Source organism: Moschus berezovskii, chromosome 19, assembly GCF_049115385.1.
Source record: "Moschus berezovskii isolate FMDL1 chromosome 19, NW_MosBer_1.0, whole genome shotgun sequence".
NCBI classification, from domain to species: domain Eukaryota; kingdom Metazoa; phylum Chordata; class Mammalia; order Artiodactyla; family Moschidae; genus Moschus; species Moschus berezovskii.
Window position 1 is genome coordinate 55,280,974 of NC_142478.1, and position 27,556 is coordinate 55,308,529.

At 46.3% G+C, this 27,556-nt stretch overlaps 1 protein-coding gene and 1 pseudogene across 4 annotated transcripts in view; one reads left to right on the plus strand and one right to left on the minus strand.

Moving 5' to 3' along the window:
* Window positions 1-13,469: 13,469 nt before the first annotated feature.
* On the minus strand, window positions 13,470-14,568 carry LOC148774872 (uncharacterized; annotated as a pseudogene).
* RILPL1 (Rab interacting lysosomal protein like 1) overlaps window positions 14,326-27,556 on the plus strand; it is a 43,041-nt gene continuing 29,810 nt past the window's right edge. For all 4 annotated transcript variants that reach the window (XM_055404468.2, XM_055404470.2, XM_055404471.2 and 1 more), the window contains exons 1-2: window positions 14,326-15,041; window positions 22,377-22,527. In XM_055404468.2, the coding sequence (XP_055260443.1) occupies window positions 14,733-15,041; window positions 22,377-22,527 (460 nt within the window). In that variant the 5' untranslated portion in view covers window positions 14,326-14,732. The remainder of the gene's footprint in view (window positions 15,042-22,376; window positions 22,528-27,556) is intronic.

Here is a 27,556-nt window from a genome sequence, read left to right on the forward strand (position 1 = left end):
GCACCCACTCTAGAGCAAATTCCCAGATCGTTATACTCTCCCCAGAACCACCCAACCAAAGCCCGAATTCAAAACCCACCCTCCCTGGCCCCAGCCCCCAGAACACCAACACAGCCTGAGGCTGTCTGGCTGCAGTGGGTGAGCTGTGGCTTTACTGCCTCATTATATGCAGGAATGGAGGTGCTGGGCAGACAAGGATGTAACATATTTTGGCCACTCATTTGCCATAAAAATGAAAGAACCAAAAATCAACTTACTCAGCAAGATTGTTTAAATATAGCCTAAAGCAGGAAATGGCATGAATGTCTATCAAGGGAAGAAATAATCAGGTAAGTTACAGTACATTCATAAAACAGAAAACTATACAATCATTTGAAAGAATGAGGCAGGGATTATCTATTAAAGAAAAAAGAACAAGATATATGTATATATGCTGGAGCTGGAAAGATGATTACAGGGTAACATGAAGTGAAAAAAGCAAATTATATATTAATATGTTTGTCACGCTTCCATAAAAAATAAATGTGTGTTATATATATATATGCGTGTTCTCAGAAGAAGAGTCAGAAAGAGCATGAGTCAAACTGTCAACAGTAGTTACCTGGGAGTGGAAATGCGATAGGAAGAATCCTACTAAATACATAATTTTGTAAATAGTCGGATTGTGGGTGTGGAAAGCCCAGGTCCGTTCATCCCACCAGTACCCTCCCCACCCTCACCTGGATACTTGGTTTTGCAGCATGAACAGCATCAGTGGCAGAGCCCTGTACAGCGCCAAGGTCACCTCAGCGCCCATTGGATCAAGCAACCAGCTGAGCATTCTTGCAAAGCTGGACCAACTTCGGCACTATTCCACCTTAAATTTGGTCTCCGTCCTTTTCAGCCTGACTTTACTTCTTCCCTGACTTTTGCCTCCCTGGTATTATACCCTCCAACAAAGCATTAACTCATATTCTTTTTAAGGAGCCCATACAAAGGCAATGGGTGATTTTTTTTTTCTTACAATTTAAATAGCTTTCTTTCAACATTTTCTTTAAGAGCCCAAACACTTGGGACTTCCTTGGCCATCCAGTGGTTGAGACTTTGTCTTCCAATGCAGGGGGTGTGGGTTTGATCCCTAGTGGGGAAGCTAAGAACCCACATGCCAAAAAACCAAGAACAAAAACATAAAAAGAGAAGCAGTGTTGTAACAAACATAACAAAGACTTAAAAATTGGTTCACATCCAAAAAATCTTAAAAAAAAAAAAAAGTGGATGAGGACCCTCAAAGCAGAGAAGTGCTACCAAATGAATGTAACTGTAATAGAAAATCTACACAGAGCCAGTATTTACAAGTAACCTCTCTTCAGGTGAAACAGATATTGAAATTCAGAGAGCATGCCCAATGCACTTCAAACAATCGTGTTGCTAAGGTTTGATCTTCCTGTTTTCCAAGATGGGTTTGGGGACGCTATTATCTTCCATATAATGTTTTTGACTTAGTGAGGGTGACTATTAAGTAGAACAGACTGAGTCTCCTGTGACCTTTCTGGAGGGGACTTCCTTGATGGTCTAGTGGCTAAGACTCTACCAATACAGGGGGCCCGGGTTCAATCCCTGGTCAGGGGACTAGATCCCACATGATGCAACTAAAAAAAAAAAAAAATCCTGCATGCCGAAAGGAAGATCAAAGATTCCGCAACTAAGACCTGGTGCAGTCAAATAAGTAAAATAAATATTTTTAAAAATATTAATAAAAAAAGATGCAATGATGACATCAGAAGTGTTCTCAAGTCTATCAAATTAAAGAAGGATGAGGAGGAAAAGGAGAAGGAAGAGGAAGAGGAGGACAGGGTGAGAAAGAGGAGTGAGAGTCCAGGTTAGCATCTTTGGGAAGTCAAGGCTGTCATGGGTAGAAGAGTGGATCTGAGGCTATTTCAAGATGTCAACCCTTGGAACTGAGCCCAAGAGACAGGACAAGTAAAGCAGAAGACTACTCAGACTCCTGAGAAATAAGTCTTTGTAAAATGGCCTGTTTTAGTCAGTGCGAGCTGCTATAACAAAAAGACCCATAGACACTCAGAGATCCGCTAATGCTATGGTGACAGTCATATGGCAACACATAAAGGTATCAGATCAACAAATTGTATACCTTAACCTTACTTTAAGTTCTGCTTTATTGATGATGCCAAAGTCTTTGACTGTGTAGGTCACAACAAACTGTGGAAAATTCTTCAAGAGATGGGAATACCAAACCACCTGACCTGCCTCCTGAGAAATCTGTATGCAGGTCAAGAAGCAACAGTTAGAACTGGACATGGAATAACAGACTGGTTCCAAATTGGGAAAGGAATACATCAAGGCTGTATATTGTCACCCTGCTTATTTAACTTATATGCAGAGTACATCACGCAAAATGCCAGACTGGATGAAGCACAAGCTGGAATCAAGATTGCTGGCCAAAATATCAATAACCTCAGATAACGCAGATGATACCATCCTTATGGCAGAAAGTGAAGAGGAACTAAAGAGCCTCTTGATGAAAGTGAAAGAGGAGAGTGAAAAAGTTGGAAACAGTGACAGACTTTATTTTCTTGGGCTCCAAAATTACTGCAGATGGTGACTGCAGCCATGAAATTAAAAGATGCTTGCTCCTTGGAAGAAAAGCTATGACCAACCTAGACAGCATATTAAAAAGCAGAGACATTACTTTGCCAACAAAGGTCTGTCTAATCAAAGCTATGGTTTTTTCAGTAGTCACGTATGGATGTGAGAGTTGGACCATAAAGAAAGCTGAGTGCTTTTCAACTGTGGTGTTGGAGAAGTCTCTTGAGAGTCCTTTGGACTGCAAGAAGATCAAACCAGTCAATTCTAAAGGAAATAGTCCTGAATATTCATTGGAAGAACTGATGCTGAAGCTGAAACTCCAACATTGGCCACCTGATGCAAAGAACTGACTTTTTGGAAAAAGACCCTGAGGCTGGGAAAGATTGAAGGCAGGAGGAGAAGGGGACGACAGAGGATAAGATGGTTGGATGGCATCAGTGACTCGATGGACATGAGTCTGAGCTTTAAGCAAGCTCCGGGAGTTGGTGATGGACAAAGAAGCCTGGCATGCTGCAGTCCATGGGGTCGCAAAGAGTCAGACATGACTAAGCAACTGAACTGATACCTTAAACTTGCACAGTGTTTTATGTTAAAGTGTTAGTCACTCAGTCGTGTCTGACTCTGTGACTCCATGGACTGTAGCCCACCAGGTTCCTCTGCCCATGGGATTCTCCAGGCAAGAATACTGGAGTGGGTTGCCATTTCCCTCTCCTGGGGATCTTTTCCACCCAGGGATCAAACACAGGTCTCCTGCATTAAACGCAGATTCTTTACCGTCGAAGACACCAGGGAAGCCCGTTGTATGTTAACTACACCTCAAGTTTTTTAAAAAGAGCCCAGAAAATGTACCATAGGCTGGGTGATTGATAAGTGACAGAAATTTATTTCTCCCAGTTCTGGAGGCTGAAAGTCCAAGATTAAGGCACTGTCAGATTTGGTGTCTGGTGAGAACCCCCTTTCTGGTTCATAGACAGCTGTCTTTTCACATGGTGGGAGAGAGGAGGAATTTCTGTCATTTTAAAATTTTTTATTCATTTATTTTTAAACTTCAGCCAAGGTTATCAACATGCAGAATCTTAATTTCTTGATCAGGGATCGAATTCACAACCCCTGAAGTGGAAGGGTGGCGTCTCAACCACTGGACCACTAGGGAAGCTCCCTGGCATTTATTTCTTTTATGAGAGCACTAATCCAATGCATGAGGGCTCCATCCTCATGACCTCATCATCTCCCAGAGGCCCCTCCCCCTAACATCATCATATTGTGGGGTTAGGTTTCCAACATATGAATTTGAGGGGCACAGACTTTCAGTCTTTTAGACAGTCTATGGCAATAGCACAGGGAGCTATTCTCTAGTGCCCCAAAGTTCCCTCTCAAGTCCTAGTGTGGTTTCTCAGGGGCTGGTGGCCTGATTTTCCAGGAAGCAATAACTTCTTCTTCCACATAATCACTGCTTCTCTCTGCCACGTGCCCAGAAAACTGGCTCAGGGAGCCTCTGGCTCAGTTCTTCCTCCTGCAGCTATCTGTGGGAGCTCCCAGCACCCACTCACCCTTCTCCCCACTCCAGATCTTCTATTCTTGTTGGTGGCATCAAGTGCCTCTTCTTTTACCCATGGCCGAAGCAAAACTCATCCCAGGAAAGCTAATATTTTGTCATTCACTCAAGCCCACAGTCTGTATTAATTTTTTTAATTTTTAATGAAAATGTTCTAATATAGGAGAGAAAACAGTATGATGGAGTTCCATACACCCATCACCCAGCTTCAACAATTATTAACAAAATGGCGAGTGTCCATCTTCTCCACATTCCCAACCATCCCACTCTCCCAATGGGTTATTTTAAAACAAAAATATCACAGACATTACATCATTTTATTCATGAATATATCAGCAAGCCCATAGTCTTTTTTATTTATTTTTTAACCTTTTGGTTACATGGCATGAGAAATCTTAGTTCCCTGACCAGGGATAGAACCCACATCCCCTGCATTGGAAGCACAAAGTCTTAACCACTGGACCACTGGACCACTGGGGAAGTCCCAGCTCATAATCTTTGAATGGCTGTTCCATATTATTAGGAGGGAAGGTTGAGTACGTGTATAGAGGATATGGAGAAAGAGGCCCTCTAGTGGACTGACCTTTAATCATCTTTCCATTATTTCCCAGGAATTCAGCTCTGACTCAAATTTGCATGCCCTCCTCAACAAGTCATATGTTGTTTCCCACTCAGCACCTGAACTTACTTTCTAAGTTTGGGCTGTCCATCCCTATGTGATTTTTGATGATAGAAGAGTTTTATTCCTTCTCTGGAAGTTTAAAAAGTTAAACTTAAGGGAAAAAAAGGACAAAAAAATGCTAAACTTCACTTCCCTTGATCATGGACTATGACCCAAGCTCAGCCATTTGGATGCTCTCACCAAGGATGTGAGTTTGGACTAGATGAACCATGTACATAGAAGGACTAAAGGAATAGAAGGGTAGCTGGTGCTCAGACAAGAGAGTTGCTTAGGTGTGAAGTGAAGATGGACTATAGAATTTATGTCAGCCTTGGGAAGGACTTTGGGCTTATTATAACTTGGCATTGATACCTGGTGTGATACAATGCATGTATTTATCAAGATTATTGAGTCCCGACTTCCCCTGTAGTCCAGTGGCTAAGACTCCATGCTTCTACTGCAGGGGGCACAGGTTTGATCCCTAGTCAGGAACATTCCACGTGCCATGTAGTGGAGGGAAAGAAAAAGATTACTAACTGTTGAGTAGAAGATTAGAAGGAAGAAAGGATGAAGCAGAAAACTCAGAAGCCTACTGTAGCCTTCCAGGAGGTGAAATAATATTAAGTGGGGCTAGGGTGGTAGGGGGGAGATGAGGAAGTAGAAGAATTTCTGAGATGTGTTACAGGTGCAATTGATGGGACTTGGTTGCCCTAATTTCTAATTCCTCTAGTAGCTTCAAACACCACAGTAAGAGAACAGGGTTGATTCCACGGTGTCACTGCTCTGAATGAAATGCTTCAGTGGTAACAATAACAGCAAATGTAATAGTAACAACAGCAATAATATAAACAGCAGTAGCTAACATTAATGCAGCTCTTACCACATGCCAGCCTCTGATCCAGACATTCCACATGTTTGTGTTTTCTTTTGCCATGTGGAGTCTTAGTTCCCCAACCAGGGATCGAATTTGTGCCCATGACCACTCTCTAATTTCACTTTTTCATTAACTGCCCCATAAAATCCTGTACCTATTAACAGTCACCCTCCATTCTCCTCTGCCTGAAGCCACGGTCACCACTAACCTTTCTGGGTCTATAGATTTGTCTATTCTGAACATTTCACATAAAGGAATTATATACTATGTAACCTCAGGTCTGACTTCTTTCACTTAGCATCATGTTTTTCAAAAATACGTATTTCTATTTGTTTATTGATTTGGCTGTGCTAGGTCTTAGCTGTGGCATGTGGGATCTTTGATCTTCATTGTGGCATTTAGGATCTAGTTCTTTATTGCCAAATTCAGACTTAAATTGAAGAAAGTAGGGAAAATCACTAGACCATTCAGATATGACCTAAATCAAATCCCTTATGATTATACAGTGGAAGTGAGAAATAGATTTAAGGGACTAGATCTGATTGATAGAGTGCCTGATGAACTCTGAACGGAGGTTCGTGACATTGTACAGGAGACAGGGACCAAGACCATCCCCATGGAAAAGAAATGCAAAAGAGCGAAATGGCTGTCTGAGGAGGCCTTACAAATAGCTGTGAAAAGAAGAGAAGCGAAAAGCAAAGGAGAAAAGGAAAGATATAAGCATCTGAATGCAGAGTTCCAAAGAATAGCAAGGAGAGATAAGAAAGCCTTCCTCAGTGATCAATGCAAAGAAATAGAGGAAAACAGAATGGGAAAAACAAGAGATCTCTTCAAGAAAATTAGAGATTCCAAGGGAATATTTCATGCAAAGATGGGCTCGATAAAGGACAGAAATGGTATGGACCTAACAGAAGCAGAAGATATTAAGAAGAGGTGGCAAGAATACACAGAAGAACTGTACAAAAAAGATCTTCACGACCAAGATAGTCATGATAACGTGATCACTGACCTAGAGCCAGACATCTTGGAATGTGAAGTCAAGTGGGCCTTAGAAAGCATCACTACGAACAAAGCTAGTGGAGGTGATGGAATTCCAGTTGAGCTATTTCAAATCTTGAAAGATGATGCTGTGAAAGTGCTGCACTCAATATGCCAGCAAATTTGGAAAACTCAGCAGTGGCCACAGGACTGGAAAAGGTCAGTCTTCATTCCAATCCCAAAGAAAGGGAATGCCAAAGAATGCTCAAAATACCGCACAATTGCACTCATCTCACATGCTAGTAAAGTCATGCTCAAAATTCTCCAAGCCAGGCTTCAGCAATATGTGAGCCGTGAACTCCCAGATGTTCAAGCAGGTTTTAGAAAAGGCAGAGGCACCAGAGATCAAATTGCCAACATCCGCTGGATCATGGAGAAAGCAAGAGAGTTCCAGAAGAGCATCTATTTCTGCTTCATTGACTATGCCAAAGCCTTTAACTGTGTGGATCACAATAAACTGTGGAACATTCTGAAAGAGATGGGAATACCAGACCACCTGACCTGCCTCTTGAGAAACCTGTATGCAGGTCAGGAAGCAACAGTCAGAACTGGACATGGAACAACAGACTGGTTCCAAATAGGAAAAGGAGTGGGTCAAGGCTGTATATTGTCACTTTGCTTATTTAACTTACATGCAGAGTACATCATGAGGAACGCTGGGCTGGAAGAAGCACAAGCTGGAATCAAGATTGCTGGGAGAAATATCAATAACCTCAGATATGCAGATGACACTACCCTTATGGCAGAAAGTGAAGAGGAACTCAAAAGCCTCTTGATGAAAGTGAAAGAGGAGAGTGAAAAGTTTGGCTTGAAGCTCAACATTCAGAAAACAAAGATCATGGCATCTGGTCCCATCACTTCATGGGAAATAGATGGAAAAACAGCGGAAACAGTGTCAGACTTTATTTTTTGGGCTCCAAAATCACTGCGGATGCTGATTGCAGCCATGAAATTAAAAGATACTTACTCCTTGGAAGGAAAGTTATGACCAACCTTGATAATATATTAAAAAGCAGAGACATTACTTTGCCAACAAAGGTCCGTCTAGTCAAGGCTGTGGTTTTTCCTGTGGTCATGTATGGATGTGAGAGTTGGACTGTGAAGAAAGCGGATCGCCGAAGAATTGATGCTTTTGAACTGTGGTGTTGGAGAAGACTCTTGAGAGTCCCTTGTACTGCAAGGAGATCCAAACAGTCCATTCTAAAGGAGATCAATCCTGGGTGTTCATTGGAAGGACTGATGCTAAAGCTGAAGCTGCAATACTTTGGCCACCTCATGCGATGAGTTGACTCACTGGAAAAGACTCTAATGCTGGGAAAGGTTGGGGGCAGGAGGAGAAGGGGACGACAGAGAATGAGATGGCTGGATGGCATCACTGACTCTGTGAACATGAGTTTGAGTGAACTACGGAAGTTGGTGATGGACAGGGAGGCCTGGCGTGCTGTGGTTCATGGGGTCGCGGAGAGTCGGACACGATTGAGCGACTGAACTGAACTGAACTCCCTGAACAGGAATTGAACCCAGACCCCCCGCATTGGGAGAGCCGAGTCTTAGCCACTGGACCACGGGGGAAGGCTCCAGCATCGCGTTTTTAAGGTTTATCTGTGTTGTTGCGTCATTCCTTTTTATAGCGGAATCATGTTTCATTGTATGGATGGACCATATTTTGTTTATTCATCTAACAGTGGACTTCTGGGTTGTTTCCACCTTCTGTGTTGTTTTGCCTGGGTTAAATAGTACTTTTCTTTAGATCACTTGATAGGAACAGAACTCCTCATTTCTCTGAGATAAACCAGATAAACCTACCCCAGAAGAGGGTAGGTAGGAAAAGAGAAAAGACCTTTATCCAACCAGGAAGCTCACAACTATTGTGTGAGTACCTTTGGTGTCCCAGGTGGGGCAACCCTGTGACCACCAACCTGCTTTCTGTGCATTTGCCTATTCCAGACATTCTGAATAAATGGAATCTTATGATATGGAGGGAATAAGAGAAGACCACAGGCCATGTGTGTGAAGCCCAGGAAACAAATGTGCTCTGTTTGAGTGCGAGTCAGCAGGCTGAGCCTGGATTGAATGGGCAAGGTGGGGAGCAGGGCGGGAGGGAGGTTGAAGAGAGGACCAGAAATTGATTCTGGGTCCAAGTTCATATTTGATGCAGTAGGTTTGTTTGTTATATGACCTTTGGTGAGGCATTGAATCATTCTTTGTCTCAGTTTTTCATCTGTAAAATGGGAATAATCAATTTTTGTGGGGATTAAATGCATTAAAGGGACTTCCCTGGTGGTCCAATGGTTAGACTCTGCACTCCCAATGCAGGCGGTCTGGGTTCGATCCCTGGTCAGGGAACTAGATCCTAAATGCCACAACAAAGATCAAAAATCCCACATGTTGTAACCAAAACCAAGCACAGCCAAATAAACAAATAGAAATATTTTTGAAAAACATGATGCTAAGTGAAAGAAGTCAGACATGAGGTTACATAGTATATGGTTCCTTTATATGAAATGTTCAGAACAGACAAATCTATAGATCCAGAAAGCAGATTAGTGGTGACCAGGAGCTTTGGGCAGAGGGGAATGGAGGTTAATAGGTACAGGATTTTATGGGGCAGTTAATGAAAATGTGAGATTACAGGGTGGTCATGGGTCTTCCCAGGTGGCACTAGTGATAAAGAACCCGCCTGCCAATGCAGGAGACGTAAAAGACACTGGTTCAAGCCTTGGGTCAGGAAGAACCCCTGGAAGAGGGCATGGCAACCCACTCCATTATTCTTGCCTGGAGAATCCCATGGACAGAGGAGCTTGGTGGCCTACAGTCCATAGGGTCACAAAGAGTTGGACACGACTGAAGTGACTTAGCACACAAGCATAATGGTTGCACAACTTTGTGAATATACTAAAAACTACTGAATTGCATGCATTAAAAAGGTCAGTATCACTGCAGGTGATTTATATCTAAACAAAAAAGAATCTTTCCTAACAAAAGGAAATGCTAGAACACATTACTACCAAATAAACTGAATTCAAATCAGATCAACCTCTTAATCCAACACCAGTCTAAAGAAAAGACAGGGAACAAACATATTAAAGGACTTTACAGAGGTAAAATTATCAGAATCTAGACTGAGAATCTCTATAAGGCAAACAATCCTGTTTCATCACTAAATTAATTTCAAGCGAAGGAGAAAAAAGAAGAGACGGAGGAGGATTTAAAGAGACTAAGGGACATATCAACCAATTGCAAAATGTGGATATTATTTGGATCTTGAGTTAAACTTAAAAAATAAACTCATGAAACAACATTTCAAACATTGGATATGAAGAAATTATTAATTTTTTCAAGTGTGATAATGATACTGTATAATTTCATTATGTTTTAGAAATACATATTAAAATATTTGTAGGTGAGACAATATGGTGTCTGGAACTCTTTTGTGAAATTGAATTGTGTTAACACATCTAGTTCCTGTGACATGCTAATTTGCTAATTCCCCTCCTCTTTCTCAACCCTCTCTTGTTCTATCTGAAATTAGTTTATTTTTGGTTTTACTTGTTTACCATCTGTTTCCCACAAGAGCAGTATAATCCTGTCTCTCAGATATTGTCATAGCCCACAGGTTTAGCAGTGAATGTGGCAATTTATTAAGAGCTAAATATTTATTGAATGAATGAATGTCAATATTGGTCTTACCACATCAACTGCTCTAGTCCTGAGTTTCAGCTCCAGGTCCCCACCTGTCAACCGGACATCTACACCCAACCCAGACATCTCCTCCAGATTTCCTTTTTTTTTTTGGCCTTGCCACATGGCTTTTGGGATCTTTGTTCCCTGACCAGGGATCAAACCTGGACCCCTGCAGTGGAAGCAGGGGGTAAGGGGTGAAGTCGCTTAGTCGTGTCTGACTCTTTGTGACCCCATGGACTGTAGCCTACCATGCTCCTCTGTCCATGGGATTTTCCAGGCAAGAGTACTGGAGTGGGTTGCCATTTCCTTCTCCAGGGGATCTTCCCGACCCAGGGATCGAACCCCGGTCTCCCACATTGTAGGCAGATGCTTTACCATCTACACCACCAAGGAAGTGGGGTCCTAATTTTGGACAGCAGGGAATTCCCACTTCCAGGTTTCTTTCATCTTCATCTAGTTTTTCTATAGACCTTTGTGTGGCTGGCTCATATGCTTATTTGTTTAATAATCACAATTACCCTTTGTGACCCCATATTACAGAGTGGGAAGCTGAGGCCCCAAGGAGTCATGTGACTTGCCCAGGGCCACACACCCTGTCAGTGCCTGCGCCACGCTTAGAATGTAGAGTGATCTGGAAGCTTAACCATCAGAGAGCTTACCTGCCTCTCCCTACTTTTCTTAAGGTTGTAAACATTCTCTGAAGAACTCAGGCTCATCATCTAGCGAGGGAGGTCACCTTGGACTCCTGCCTCCCCTTTCCCTCCCTAAACTCATTTCCATCTCCTCCACTCTCCCATCCCTTCCCTGTCCTGGTCCTGACGCTCAAGCTGCTGGCTGACACTGTGGCTCCTCTAGCCTTGTCCCCTCCCAGCAGATTCTCAGTACATCTTTGCTGCGTGCTTTGAGGAAGGCAAAGTTGTGAGCATCCATTACTTATTCCTTAGTTCACTGTGGGGGCACACCAGGTTCAGCTCCATCCCTCCCAGCTGTGGGACCCTAAACAAGTTGCCTAACCTCCTGTGTCAAGTTGAATGGTGCCACCCCTCCTGAAACCCCTCCCCCCAAAAAAACAAGCTATGTTTCTGTCCTAATCTCCAGAACCTGTAAATGTGACCTTATTTTTAAAGTGTCTGTAGAGATTGATTAAGGATCTCAAGATGAGATCATTCTGGGTTGTGTGGGTAAGTCCTAAATCTAAGACAATTGTTCCTTTTTTTTCTTTTTTGCAGCTCTGAGCAGCATGTGGGTAGGATCTTAGTTCCCCACTAGGGATCAAACCCTTGCCCTCTGCAGTAAAAGTGCTGATTCTTAACCAGTGGACCACCGGGGAAGTCCCGTAAGTGTTCTTGTAAGAGACACAAAGAAGACAGACCTACAGAGAAGGCCGTGTGAAGACAAAGGCAGAGACTGGAGTGATGCTGCCATGAGCTTCCAGCAGCTGGAAGAGGCAAGGATAGATCCCCCTCTAGAGCCATCAGAGGTAGCATACCTTGACTTCAAATTTCCAGCTTCCCAAACTGTCAGAAAATGTTTCTACTGTTTGAAGTCAAGTTTGTAGTAATTTGTTACAGTAGCTACAGGAAGTTAATGTCCCTCCCTGTTCCTCACTGTCCTTGATTTAGGGTGGAGATAATCATAGATCAGAGCTTCTCAGGTGGCTCAGATGGTAAAGAATCGGCCAGCTAATGCAGAAGACTTGAGTTCAGTCCCTGGGTTGGGAAGATCCCCTGGAGAAGGAAATGGCAACCCACTCCAGTGTTCTTGCGTGGGAAATCCCATGGACAGAGGAGCCTGGCAGCTACAGTCCATGAACTCACAAAAAGTCAGACAAGACTTAGAGGCTAAACAAGAAATCATAGATCCACTTTATTGGGATGCTATGCACAGATCTGACGCAGGCTCTAACACTTACCAGCTTGCCTGACCTCGGGCAAGTGATTTGACTTTTCTGTGTCTCAGTTTCCTCTGTTGTAGAGTATAATAACACTTCTTAGGAAGCAGTAAGGCAGCGATTCTCAAACTTTTCGCTCTCAGGGACTCTTAAGAACTGTTGAAGACCTTAGATCTTGTTAAACATGTTACATCTATTGATATCTACTGTAACTAGAAATTTAAGCTGTTTTTAAAAAACACTGATTAATTTAAAACAGACACATGACATGTTAGCATTAATTTTTTCAATAAAAATTAACTATGCTCCAAAACAAACAAGTGCTGAGGACAGTGACACTGTTCCATATTTTTGCAAATCTCTTTAAAATCTAGCTCATTATCAGAGAGCTAGCCCCTAAGATCTGTATCTGCACATTCAATCATGATATGCTGATTTGTATTACCTACAGGAAGAAGAGGTAGCCTGTCATTGATGTATAGCTAGCAAAGGGACCTCAAAGAGACCCTTCAGGCGTTGAGGAACCCTGATGGTCATGAGGCCACACTTTAAGAAGTAGTAAATTAGGAAATACTTGTAAAGTACCTGGAATAATGCCTGACACATGGTAAACAGTACTTTTAAACTAAATATAAAGCAAATGCTTAATACATTTTAAACATTTTTAGGGTTTCCCTGGTGGTTCAGTGGTAAAGAATCCACCTGCCAATGCAGGATACACAGGTTCAATCCCGGATCCAGGAAGATCTGACATGCTGGGGAGCAATGAAGCCCGTGAGCCACAACTACTGAGCCTGTGCTCTAGAGCCGGGAGGCTGCAACCGCTGAGCCCAAGTACCACAACTCCTGAGGCCTGGGCACCCTAGAGCCTGTGCTCCACAAGAGAAGCCTGCGCACTGCAACCAGAGAAAAGTCCATGCAGCAACAAGGACCCGGCACAGTGAAAACCAAATACATACAAATTTTATATATATTTACATAAACTTTAAGCATTTTTAGTTTTAAATAATGTGTGTCAAGTTGGGGTGCATTTTATAGCTACAATGGCGTTCAGGGTTTTTTCTGAGTTCAAGGAGCTCTGAAGGGGGAAGTAAGTGTAACCTTGGTCAAAACTCACTGTTAAGAGCAGTTTTATGGGAGTACGGGGTTGGGATGTGGGGATGCAGAGGAGGGGCTGTGAAGGATGGGGTTGTGTCTTCCGGGAAGGCTCACCTGGGCGAGGAAGGGTGGTCTGATGGACTAGCAGGTTTAGCCAGGTCAAAAGGACAGGGGGCTTGTGACAAGAATGCTGAAATCCAAACCCTGTTTTCACCGCCTCTGTGAAGCGGTGTAGGTGTCGCAAAGAGGCGCTAACGGATGCGGCTGGCCGGCAAGCGGGGCAGCCCGGAGGCTTAGGGACCAGAGGACCCCTCGATCTTTCTGTCCTTCTCCTGATGCTCAGGGCCCGGCGCCGCCAGGTCCGCCCGCTGACCCGGTCGGCGGGGAGGGCAGGCGAGCCGCGGGGTCCTCGACTCTTTCCCAGGACGGGCCGCATCCCGGAGTCCACCTCCTGAGCCCTCCATTTCTCTCCAACGCAGAGTGGCCCCCCGGCGCTGTGAGCGGTCCGGAGAGATCTGATACCCGCAGCCCCCCCGCCCCCGCACCCCACCCCGCTTCTCCTTGGGCTGGTCTCGACCCCTCCGCGGCGGGATTGGGAGAGGAGGAGCTAGGACCGCGCCGGAGGCGGCGGTGGCGCCTCCGGACGCGCTGGGGGCGCCGGCTGGAGGCGGGGAAGGAAGGTCCTGCGGGTGGAGCGGCGCGGGCGGGGCGGGGGGCTGCAGAGTCGGAGGGTGGGGGTGCGGTGCCCGCCGGGACCCCAGGGCGCCCTCGGGCGGCGGCAGCCGGGCGCGCCCCTCTCCAGGCCGGGATCGGGGCGGGGCGCGCGGCATCCCCGTGGGGGGAGCTGGGCAGCCGGCGTCGCCGCCGCCAAAGTTTCCCGGAGGAGCCGCGGCCGCCCTTCCTTCTCAGGTCCCGAGCGTGGGAGCGAGCCCTCGGGCGAGGACTGCCTGCGAGAGGGCAGCGGAGCCCCCTCTCCAGCCAGACCCCGCGCCTCCATTGCGCCCAACTCGGATTCCCAACTTGGGAGGCGCCGCGGGCCTGCGCACGCGCGCGCCTTCCCCGCCGCCGCCGCCGCCGCCGCCGCCTCCCCTCACTGGGGAGCAGGCTCCGGGCCGAGCCGGGCGCCGAGACCCGCACCCTGATCGCTAGCCCCCGGCTCCCGGCCCGCCGCCTCCGCCCATGCCGACGCCCGCCGCCTGCCAGGGGCGCCCTCGCCCGAGGGCCAGCTAAGCGCGGGCCGGCGGCGGCGGCGAAAGGTGGGCCCGGCCCCAGCGCTGCCCTCGACAGCGGCAAGTTTGGGAGTTGCACTAGTTTGCGGGGTCGGGGAGCGGCTGGGCGGGGGGCCATGGAGGAGGACCGGGGGTCGGCGCTGGCGGCCGAGTCGGCGCTGGAGAAGAACGTGGCGGAGCTGACGGTCATGGACGTGTACGACATCGCGTCGCTCGTGGGCCACGAGTTTGAGCGGGTCATCGACCAGCACGGCTGCGAGGCCATCGCGCGCCTCATGCCCAAGGTCGTGCGTGTCCTGGAGATCCTGGAGGTACTCGTCAGCCGCCACCACGTCGCTCCCGAACTGGACGAGCTGCGCCTTGAGCTGGACCGACTGCGACTGGAAAGGATGGACCGCATCGAGAAGGAGCGCAAGCACCAGAAGGTGGGCGGGAGCCTCAGTTTGCCCATCTGGGCAATGGGGCTGCTGAGACCTACGGGGCCCTTCAGCACTGGGATTCTGTAGGTGCACACGTATGTGTATACAGGGAATAGATGAGAGAAGATCCTGCTGGATGAGGGAAGGAGCGAGGCCCCTGGCCCTCTCTTACCCAGCCTGGGCACCTGGCATGTACCACCCACAGAGATTAAGGGTAGTTGGTTGGAGTCAGACCTGAGTTCCAACCCCACCTTTACCATTTAATAGCTGTGTGACCTTGAGTAAGTTATTTCACCTCTCTCTGCTTCATTTCCTCACATATCAAATGGCGATAGGAATAGGACCCACCTTGTAAGAATTAAATGGAATAGTATCTAAAGTGCTTCGATAATATTATTCTTTTCCAGAAATGAAATAAACGCCCCTGCCTTTCAGTGCTACCCAGAAGGTGTGACACAGGGCTCCTTTCTTCATCCTACTCCAGACCTTTTCAGGGCCAAGGGGATGGGGCCTCCAGCCACTGAGTTCACTGACCCTCAGTCTCTGGGCTCTTGATTGCCAATGACTCTCCAGAGTTCCTTCGAGTTTATTAACCTCTGTTAGTTTCCCCACCTTGACTGTACTCTGTGAGGTAGGGATAATTCCCTTCATTTTACAGGTGAAGAAACTGAGGATCTGCGTGGAGGGATTTGTCCCAAGTTAGTGATGAGACTCCCAGCCCCCAAGGAGGTAATTCTAGTGTCTCTTCCCCATCCTCTTTGAATTGGAGGAAGATGATTTGGGGCACCTTTTAAGGCTAAGCCTCTGCTTGTGACCAAGAATCCTTCTGGGCTCATGAATCAGGGACTCCTCACAGTCCACATGAGGTGGCTGGGGAAAAGGAAGTGGGAGACATGTGGTTTCCTGTCCCAACCTCAGCCCAGGGAAGCTCCTGTCAGACCCTTGAGACTGAGAATGAGAGGAAACGCTTCTCCTTGGAGGTTTAGGGTGTCTGAGCAGACTCTGACTCGCTGTGTGCCCTCAGGAAAATACCCTTGGCCTCTCTGAAACTCTCTGGCCAGCTGTCAACCTACTGTGTACTTTGAGGTCTGTGTCTTTTCAAGGAAGAGAGCCTGGGCTGTGTTCGCAGTCTTAACCTTAAGGGCAGATCCCTGGGTGATTCAAAGCACTCATGTTTTGGAGGTTTGATTGTGTTTGTCCTCAGAGGTCCTTGTGTCCTGAGGTCAGGTAGGAAATTCAAACTCCCAAGCCTTAGACAGTGCTTCCAAGATCTCACAGGGAGCTTGAAAATGTCCCCTGCCCTGTAATTAAAGTCAAGATTCCCAGGAGTAGGGCCTTTGAAGTTAGATAGCCTGGTTTAAAGTGCTGTCACTCATGGGCTGTGTGACCCTGGGCAAATCACCTCACCTCTCTGTGCCTCGGCTTTTGGGCTGTACAATAGGGAAATATTAATAATAGGCTATACAATAGAGAAATATAATATTAATAGTACCCAGCTCATAGGGTTACGGTGCTCAGGACAAAACCTGGCCCATTTTGAGGGCTTTGGCAAGTGTTGACTTTTGTTTTTGGGTCAGGAGGGGATTCTCTTAGGCTGATGTTGGAAATGTTCCCTCCACCCTAGGTACCCGGACTCCCACCCCTTCCATCTGTCCCAAAAGGTCAAGGAAGGAAGGCACCTTGAGATGCTCACGTACAGACTGCTTCTTACTGAAAAGGACTAAGGGCCTTAGTCCAAGTCACACATGTCCTGGCACCTGTGTCCCCATCCTTGGCACTTTAAGTTCTGCTGCAGCTGGGCTGGGAGACACCCTTGGGAGCCATCGGAGGCCACTGGGTCTGAAGTCAGGTGGAATTCCCAGCCAGCTGCACTTGTTACTTCTGGAGTGCTATTGGCCAGGAAGTAAACACCGGTATGTTCAGAGCCAGGGCTCGTTTGTAAACACTGAGGATGATCTTTTATAATTCGGAGGACAAAATCCTTTGTTTTTTCCATCCCAGTTCCAGTCCCCTTTACTTCATATTCTTGAGATCAAGAGAGACTCCTCTTATTCCCTCCTCCACCCCACCCCCACCCCCTCATAAGCCTCAAAGGATCTTCAAGGTGTTATTTCCACAAAAATCTTCTTAGCATGTCCTTGATCTTATCTGTCTGTTCATTCCCGCCTCCCACCTTTTCTGCCTCCCTCCTTCCCTCCCTTCTTTCTATTCTTCCTTCTCTTTCAACTGGCTCCAGGGACTTCCCGGGTGATCCAGTGGTTAAGACTCCAAGCTCCCAATACTGGGGACACCGGTTTGATTCCTGCTTGGGGAACTAAGTTCCTGCATCCTGCATGGCGCAGTCAAAAAAATAAAAGCAAAGCAAATATGGCTCCAGTAAAGCCTGCACCCTCTTCTACTCCTCCTCCCAAAAGACCCCCAAAAGACTCAGTTCTGTTCACCACTCAGACCTAGGCCACAGTCTTATCAGGTACTCCCTGGTTGCTCAGTCTGCAACCCCGTTGACTGGCCACAGCTTGTACGGTGCCTTCCCAGGTGACATGGGTGATGCAAAGGAAAGGAAGACCAGGCCCTCATCTCAGGCAGCGAGTGCGTAACAGGGAAGACGGGAGACTTAGCAGGTGCATATCATGTAAATAGCGTACGTCATTCATTTACTCATCCGACAGATATATTCACTGAGTACCTACAAAGTGCCAGGCACTGTTCTGGGCCACAGCGGTGACCACAAGAGATGAGGTCTTTGTTTTCAAGGGCTTGACTTTCAAGTGCAGTGCTGTCCCATAGAAATAAATGTGTGTCACATTGATACAAAGACATAGTAAGGTTAACCTTTTTTTTTTTTAACCTCACCTGTGGCTTGCGGATTCTTAACTCCCTGACCAGGGATTAAATCTGGACCCAGAACAATGAAAACACCTAGTCCTAACTACTGGACAACCAGGAAATTCCTCAGATGAAGTTAATTTTAATAACATACCAAACCCTGGCTTTCCAAAATGTTATTCAACATGTAATCAATGTAAAGTTACTTTTTATTGAGATGTGATTGACAGATAACACTGTTTTAGGTGTACAGCATTATGCTTTGATATATGTGTATATTGTAAAATGATTACCACCTAAGATCAGCTAACATCCATTGCCACACAGTTACCAAAATATTATTAATAAGGTATTCTCCATTCTTTTTTTCCTACTATGTCTTTGAAATTCGGTGAGTGTTTAACCCTCACTGCATGTTTCAGTTGAGGCCAGCTGCATTCCAAGTGCTCAGTAGACACATGACTAATGGCTACTCTAATAGAATGATATGATTCTAGCGTGAGGAGATAGGTTTTTTACAGTTTAAAAAGTTTCAGCTTATCATAAGTGCCATGAAGAAGATAAAATGGGGAAATATAGAAGAGACTGGTCAGCATTGGGGTCTCATAGATGGAGCAGTCAGGAATGCTTTCCCTGAGAGGTGCCATCTGAGCTGAGATCCAAATGAAGGGTGGGTACCAGCCATAGGGATATCTGGGGGAGGGGCATTCTAGGCAGGAAGTGCAGCAAGTGCAAAGGCCCTGAGGTAGGAGGTTGGTGTGTGCGCGGAATACAAACAAGGCTGGTATGACAAGAGCAGAGCAAGTGAGGAGGAGATCAGGGAGACGTTGTGTGGTGGTTAAGTTGTGTCCAGCTCTTTGCAACCCCATGGACTGTAGCAGCCAGGCTCCTCTGTCCTTGGGATTTCCCAGGCAAGAATACTGGAGTGGGTTGCCATTTCCTTCTCCAGGGGATCTTCCTGACCCAGGGATTGAACCTGCATCCCTTGTACCTCCTGCATTGGCAGGCAAGTTCTTTACCACTGAGCCAAATGGGAATCCCTCAGGGAGGTACGGGGATCTGATAACTCTGGGCCTCATGGGCCGGCATAAGGAGTTTGAAAACAGTGCTGAGAAAAGGTGAAGGAGACGATTGGTCAGGGGCCACTTCCTGGAAAAGCCTTTTTAGCTGGTGTGGAGGCAAGATCAAATTGTCCTTGATCAGCTCAGGGGCAAGAACCAGCTCCCCCAGCATCAAGTTCAGTTCACTGAGAGAAGAATTAAAAAAAAGAACTGAGGGATAATAGATGAACTGTATTCGTCTATTGGTGCTGTAGCTAATTACCACAGCCTTACTGACTCAAAACACAAATTTATTATCACGTTGAATAATATGATACTATGAATAATATCAATATGAAGAATACTGGATAAAATTCTGGAGGTCAGAAGTCAGAAAGGAGTCTCACTTGGGTTAAAAACAGGTGTCAGGAAATTCATTCCTTCTGGCAACTGTAGGGGAGAATCTATTTCCTGGCCTTTTCCAGCTCCTGAAGGCCACCTGCATCCCTTGGCTTGTGGCCCTTTCCTCTATCTTCAGAGTCAGTAGTGTGGCATCGTCAAATCTCTGACTCTGATCTCTGCTTCTGTCACTACATTGTATGCGGGATCTTAGTTTTCTGACCAGGGATTGAACCCACGTCCCCTGCAGTGGGATCGTGGAGTCTTAACCACTGAATCACTAGGGAAGTCCCCCCATCATTCATCTCTGATTCTGCCCTTCCTGCCTCCCTCTTTCATGTTTAAGGGCCCTTGTGATTACATTGGGTCCACCTGTGATAACCCAGGAGCATCTCCCCATCTCAGGGTCCCTTTTGCCTCACAAGGTCACATATTCTCAGGTTCCAGGGGGATTAGGTTGTGAACATCTCTGGGGGCCATTGTTCTGCCTCCTCCAGCCAGTTACACTTGACTGATAGGCTGATAGCCCTGGGGCCCTCTGTGTGCCCAGCCTTTGTCAGGTGGGAGCAGAGAGGACTGGAGCAGGAAGAGCCTGACTCTACTTCCAGTCCATACCTGCATGTGGGAAGGTCCTATGGCCACTCCATCTTTCAATCACTGCTTCTGCCCTTTGGCCCCACACTTCACCTCCCCTGGTGACCTTGAACCAGCTGTGTGAATACTTAAGTTATTACCTTTCATTTCCCCAGTTCAGCAGGCTTCCTGATGAAGGCGATAGGATTTAGGAACTTATTTAAAAGATGAACGGAGGCGATGCTGACATCTGGCCACCTGGGCCGGCTTGGGATGGGTTGTAGGAGGACCAGAAATCAGCAGACATATGTTTAGCACTTTCTGGGTATTGGGCACAATTCCAAATATCTACATATATTAACCATTTAATCCTCATGAAAACCTGAGGGGTAGATATTACACTATCTTCCTCATTTCCAAGGTACCCAAAGATTGAATAACTTGTCCAAGATCAGCTGGTAAGTGGCAGAAATTAAATTCATGCTCAGGTCAACAGGCTCCGGTATCCATGCTTTAGGCAAGCATTCTATACAGTTAATGGTTTTACAAAATACCTGTTAATTTGGCAACAACTTTATTGAATATAATTCACATACCATACAGTTCACCCATTCAGAGCATATAATTCAATGTTTCTTTAGTTTTTTCCCAGACTTGTGCTACAGTCAGTTTTAGAACATTTTCATTACTCCAGAAAGCAAGCCCAGGCCCATTAACAGTCGTTCCTTATTCCCCACCAACCCTTCTGCCCCTGCCAAGCTGCCAGTATACTTTCTGTATCTGTGGATTTTGTATGTCCATCTGTATCGTGGACATTTCCCATCAACAGAGTTACACATTGAGTGATCGTTTGCATCTGGCTGCTTTCACTCAGCATCGTATTTTCAAGGTTCATCAAAGTTGTAGCCTATGTCAATGCTTCATTCCTTTTGTCTGAATTACATTCCGTTGTGTGGATACACCACATTTTATGTACCTACTCATCAATTGGTGGACGTTTGAGTTGTTTCTGCCTTTTGGCAATTATGAATAATGCTGCTGTGAAGGTTCATGTACATGTTTTTGTGTGGACACATGTTTTCGTTTCTCAGACCCTACAAGTGGAATGGATGGGTCATATGGTAACTATGTTTAACTTATTGAGGAGCTGCCAGACTGTTTTCCACAGTGGTTGCACCATTTTACATTCTTACCAGTGATGCAGGAGGGTTCCAGTTTCTTCACATCCTTGCCAACACTTGTTATTATCTGTTTCTCTGATTACAGCCATCCACAAAATTATTTAATAGGCATCTTGTTTATCCTCACATTCAACCAGTGAGCCGTTATATTTTTTGTACTGAAACATAGTTGACACACAATATTATATATTAGTCTCAAGTGTGCAGTGTAGTGATTTGACATTTACATATATTATGAAATGATCTCCATGATAAGTCTAGTAACCATCTGTCCCCATGCAAAGTTATTACAATACTACTGACTGTATCCTTAGGCTATATATTACATCCCTGTGGCTTATTTCTTTTGTGACTGGAGGTTTGTACCTCTTAACCCCTCTCATGCATTTCACTCCCTCTCCAGTCCCCTCCCTTCTGGCAACCACCTGTTTGTTCCCTGTATCTATGTTGTTTTGTAGATTCTGCAGATAACTGCAATCATATGGTATTTGTCTTTCTCTGTCTAACTCATTCCACTTAGCATCATACCCTCTAGGCCCATCAGTGTCACAGATGGCAAGATTTCATTCTTTCTTACAGCTCAGTAATATTCCATTGTGTAAATATTCCTTATTTTCTTTATCCGCTCATCTATCAGAGGACAAACAGGTTGTGTCCAGATCTTGACAATTGTAAATAATGTTACTGTAAACATAGGGGTGCATGTATCTTTTCAGATTAGTGTTTTTGTTTTCTTCACTGTGAGCCTTGATATTAGGGCTCCCCAGCTAAGGGAAGCTGAGGCTCAGAGTTCTAAAGTAGCTCAAGGCTACTTGAAGAGGTGCCTGTTCAAGTATACTAGGAGCTTCGGGGCCAGGGAGCATCCCTGGAATCTTTGCAGCCATCTGTCTCTTGGAAAGAAGTGTGTCCTGCTTGGATGGAAAGTCTGTCCGAGGATCAGGGATGTGACCTCCCCAGAGAGCAGGTACTTTCAGGCCCCTGTAACCTGGGGCTGCCCCTGCATCCTCTCTCCTGTCTGGGTTGTTAAAAGGTGCAGATCCGGTGCCACGGTTGTCTTCAGGGCAGTTCTAACCTGCCTGGGTCCTAACAGTGTAAGTGCGGGCTTTGCCCAGAGGAAGGGCGCCTTCTAGTTTTTGTGAAGTTGCCTTGTGGGCTAGTGATGCCTGAACTGCTCACCTGCTGATGCCTGGGTCTCGTGGAGAAGGGAACAACCCCAAAGCTCCAGCATCTCTGAGCTGCTCCTGAGTGTTGGGGGTGGGATTGGTGAGGCTGTTGCCCTGGGCAGGCAGTGAGTGACCCACACCGGCCCCTCACCCTTGCAGGAGCTGGAGCTGGTGGAGGACGTGTGGCGAGGGGAAGCACAAGACCTCCTTTCTCAGATCGCCCAGCTGCAGGAGGAGAACAAGCAGCTCATGACCAACCTCTCCCACAAGGACGTCAGCTTCTCCGAGGAGGAGTTCCAGAAACATGAAGGTAAGAGGAGGGGCTGGCATGGGAGGTGAAGGCAAAGGCTCTTCCCATCGTCATCACCAGTGAGTCCTGAGGATGGTCCCCGAGCACCGTGCCTCATGTCACGTGCATTTACACCATCACATGCCAGGCGTGCGTGCTCAGTCGTGTCCAACTCTTTGCGATTCTGGACTGTAGCCCACCAGGCTCCTATGTCCATGAGATTTCCCAGGCAAGAATACTGGAGTGGGTGGCTATTTTCTCCTTCAGGGCATCTTGCCAGACCAGGGATCAAACCTGTGTCTCCTGCATTGTCAGGCGGGTTATTTACTGCTGTGCCACTGGGGAAGCCATTCCTGCTATCACTTTGCCCGAGAGAAATTGTGTAGCCTGGTTTACAGGTGATGAAACTGAGAGGTTCCTTTAATAAATTGTTAGAGGTTCCTCACTTTTCCAGACTCTTTTCTAGGCACTGGGGATACACCTTGGACAAGACAAAGCCCCAGCCCTCGTGAAGCTTATGTTCTAGTGCAGAAGAGATAGACGATAAATATGTAAACAGCTAACACAGTCCTGATTCTGACCCAAGTTATAGAAGAACTAAAAAGGAAGGTGGGTGGAATATGATAGAGTTGACTTAATGGGGAGCTTTTTTAGATACAGTGATCAAGGAAGGCCTCTCTGATGAGGTGACATCTGAGCCCTAGTTAAGTCATGGAGCGAGTCATGCAAATATCCTGGGGGAAAAGCAAGTACAGAGGCCCTGGGGCATGACTGTTTATGGAAATCAAGGAGACTAGCATCACAGAAGATGATCAAGGCCAAAGGTGGTTAAAGATGAAGTCCGAGGGGCCAGCAGGGATCAGATCACATAGCCCCTTAGAGACCTAGGTTTGGATTTTATTCTGAGTGTGCTGAGAAGAGATTTGAGGTACATGTCATGGGCACGTGTTTAACAATGAGCAAACCAGGATGGCCACCGAGATCTTAATGGCGCTGGAGCATCCCAGCTGTCATTCATCCTACTAACAGTTATCTAGAACCTTCACTCCAGGCCCTCTGCTGGTGCTGGGGAAGCAAAGACAGAAAGATTTGGTCTGGTCCCTGATAAGCTGCTTCAGCTTAGGGCACTTGAGATCTTTAGTTACAGCAGGCAGACTCTTAGTTGTAGCATGTCTAATCTAGTCCCCTGTAAAGGGCTCAAACCTGCCTTAGAGCTTGAAGTCTTAGCCACTGGACCACCAGGGAAGTCCTAGACACATCTCTTTAGTCTGAGTAAACTCCTTGGGTCCCGACACAAACCCCTCTTCATGTTTGTTATGAAGGGGAATGGACTTCCAGGGAGGAGACCTGAAGTTTGGAGGTTACAGCTCTCGTGAGTATAAAGTGCCGCACTGTATAAGGACTGTAGGGACCAAGGAGAAAGGAAATGTTTGATCCTGGTGCTGCCATCCTCTCTTCCATGGGTTTTCTTTGTTGAGACATGAACGGTGCAGTGAAAACAAAAGTCTTAGCAGTGATAAGCATTGGTGCTCAAAGCATGCCAACCAGGGGTGATTCCTAACCTGATATTTACCTGCTGAGTGACCTTGGTCAAGTCATTTGACCTTGGTGTGCCTAAGTGCTCCATGTGAAAATGGGGCAGATAACCCTGTCCCTGTCATCAGATTGTTGTGAGGATTAAATGAATTAATGCGTGTAAACTGCTTAAAATAGCCCCTGGTGCCCACACTCTGAAAGTTTTTAACTATTGTCACTATGAGCTATTGTTATCCAATCTCCTTTTTGAAAAAGAGGAGGAAAACAGGCTGAGGGGGTACAGCCTTCCTCTTCATGGCTTAATATTCCCTTGTCTGTTTGGACCACGTTTTGTTTTTATCCATGCCTCCACTGACGGACGCTGGGTTGTTTCCAACTTTCGGCTGTTGTAAAGAGTGCCACTGTGAAGGTTCAGGTATATGTTTTCTGTTCACGTAATGTTTTTGCTGTTTTTTGTTTTCTTTTAAATAAATTGTGGCTGTCCTGTGTCTTTGTTGCCGCACTCAGGCTTCTCTAGCTGGGGCATTTGGGATCTTAGTTCCCCCACCAGGGATGGAACTGAGGTCCCCTGCATTGAGAGTGTGGAGTCTTATCCATAGGACCACCAGGGAAGTCCCTGTTTTTGGTGCTCCAAGAGGTGTATACCTCGAAGTGGAATTGCTGCAGCCTGTGGTAACTGTTGAACTTCATGAGGCACCCTTAGCCATCTTTTGGTTTGTGACATTTCTGGAGGTCACCCAGCGGGCTCCAGGGGTGATGTGGGAACTCCCCTGCCTGCGCCAGTGATGCCCCAGAGGCCTTGGGTCTACCAGGTGTGGGTCCCAACACTGGAGCTGCTTTCTTGGGGCTCGTTGCATCTGTGTGTACGCAGCACCCTCCATGTGGGAGGGCTGTGCCTCGGCTCTCTGCATCCCTGCTGGGCTCTTCATCAGACAGCCCACACAGGTGCCATCTGAGACGCACTTAATTGGCATCTCACGTGGGTCCAGCTCCCAGGGCTGAGCTCAGGGAGGCTTGGGTGTTCTGCGCGGCTGCAGCCCCCACCCAAGTGGAGAAACTGGGCGGATGCCAGGCATGCCTCTCACGGTTATTTTTATTTTGCACGGGAAGCCATGGGAACACAACAGGGATAAGAGCATTTCTTCCACCTGGGAGAGGAACAGACACAGGACAGAGGGGTCCTGGGGAGAGGTGCCCCCATGAAATTATGTGTCTGGCAACACTTGGGGAAAACTAGAGATATAGGGGATGAAGGGGGTGGGGTGCCTGCTTAGAAGAGCCGGCCCTGGGATTTGCCTGGTGGTGCAGTGGTTGAGACTCCGGCTTCCATGACCGGGGTTGTGGGTTCGAGTCCTAGTTGCGGAACAAAGTTCCCACATGCTGCGCAGGGCAGCCAAAAAATAATTTTTTAAAAACACTATAAAAAGAAAAAAAGAGGGCTTCCCTGTCGACTCAGGGATAAAGAATCCACCTACCAATTTAGGAGACACAGTTTCCATCCCTGATCCAGGAAGATCCCACATGCTGCAGAGCAACTAAGCCACAACTGCTGAGCCTGTGCTTTAGAGCCTGGGAGCTGCAACTGTTGAGCTCGTGCCCTGCGTCTACTGAAGCCTGTGCTCTGCAACAAGAGAAGCCACCGCAGTGAGAAGCCCAAGCGCCACAAATGGAGAGGAGCCCCTGCTCACTGCACAGCTAGAGAAAAGCCCACACAGCCAGAAGACCCAGCACAGCCAAAAATAAATAAATAAAATCATTAAAAAAGAAAAACAAAACAAAAATGAGAGCCAACCGTGCCTGGAACAGTGCTGCTTTCCCAGACATTGATACTGGGCGCTGGGCTCAGAGCACCCACCAGTCTCTTGTCTCCAGCTCCCCGAAAGTCTCCAGGTGAAAAAGCACTTTGCTGCCTTTTGTATTTGGAAACTGTCCTGTCAGCACTTGGAAACTACTAGTTAGCACATGCTGAGATGAATTACAGATATGGAAGCGACGGGACTGGGGGGTGGGGGTACAAAAATATGCTCAGGCTCTGGAGAAAAACTCCTGGGCTCTGGACAAACAACTCTTGTCACTAGGCGAGGCTGAAGACTGACCACTTAGCCATTTTCTGAAGGGAAGCTGAGAACAGCACTGTTCGAAAAATATATATATAAGGCAATATTCTGGTTACTCTTTCAATCGTGAACATCTTTTATCTTTTACCAAAAAATGTAGGTAAGTCACAGATATAATTTTTCTAGGGGTGGCATTTAAAAAGTAAAAAGGTGAAAGCAATTTCATTAATATTTAAATTTAAACCAATAGGTCCAAGGTATCATCCTTCAACATGTAATCGATTTAAAAAATCATCAGTAGAGAAATTCCGAGGTGGTCCAGTGCCTAGAACTACACGCTTTCACTGCCAAGGGTCTGGGTTCAGTACTAGTCAGGGAACCAAGATCCTGCAAACTGCGTGATGCTGCCAAATCAATAAGTAATTATCCGTAGGATATTTTGGGGACTTTTTTCATATTAAGTCTTTGAAATTTGGTAGCTTATTTATTTATATATGATGTTATATGTTGTTGTCAATGTCCGACTCTTTGTGACCCCATGGACTGTAGCCCACCCAGCTCCTCTGTCCAAGGGATTTTCCAGCAAGAATACTGGAGTGGGTTGCCATTTCCTTCTCCAATATACATATATGTTTTATTTTTATTTACTTATGTTTGACTGCGCTGGATCTTCAGTGCTGCGCTAGGGCTTTCTCTAGTTGCTCTGAATGGGGACTACTCTTGTGGAGCACAGGCTCTAGTAATGCTGGCTCAGTATTCTGGCTTGCAGGCCCTAGAGCTTGGGCTCAGTAAGTAGTTGTGGCAAGCAGACTTAGTTATTCCGTGGCAGGTGGGATCTTCCCAGACCAGGGATTGAACCTGTGTCCCCTGCCTTGGCAGATGGATTCTTATCCACTGGACCACCCGGAAAGTCTTATATATGTTTTGTTGTAGTAATATGCACGTAATATTTATCATCTTAACCATCTTACCCAGTACACAATTCAGCTGGGTCTAGTATATTCACATTGTGCAGCCAAACTCCAGAACGCGTCTCATCTTGCAGATCTAAAACTCTGTCCTATTAAATGATAACTCTCCATTGCTTCCTCCCCCAGCCCCTGGCAACTAGCATTCCACTTTCTGTCTCTATAATTTTGACTACTCCAGGTATCTCACAGAAGTGGAATCATGCGATATCTGACTTTTTGTGACTGGTTTACTTCACTGAGCATAAATGTCCTTGACTTTCATCCATGTTGTATGTGTCAGAATTTCCTTCCTTTTTAAGGCAGAATAATATCCCATTGTATGGATAGACCACACTTTGTTGATCCACCCATCCGTTGATGGCTGATGTGTATTTTACATACAGCACTTTGAGGGGTGATAAAGTGGTTGCAAGAGTGTGGACCCTGGAGCCAGGCTACCTGAGTTTCAATCCTGGTTGTCGCTGGTCAGTTGCTAGGTCGTGTCTG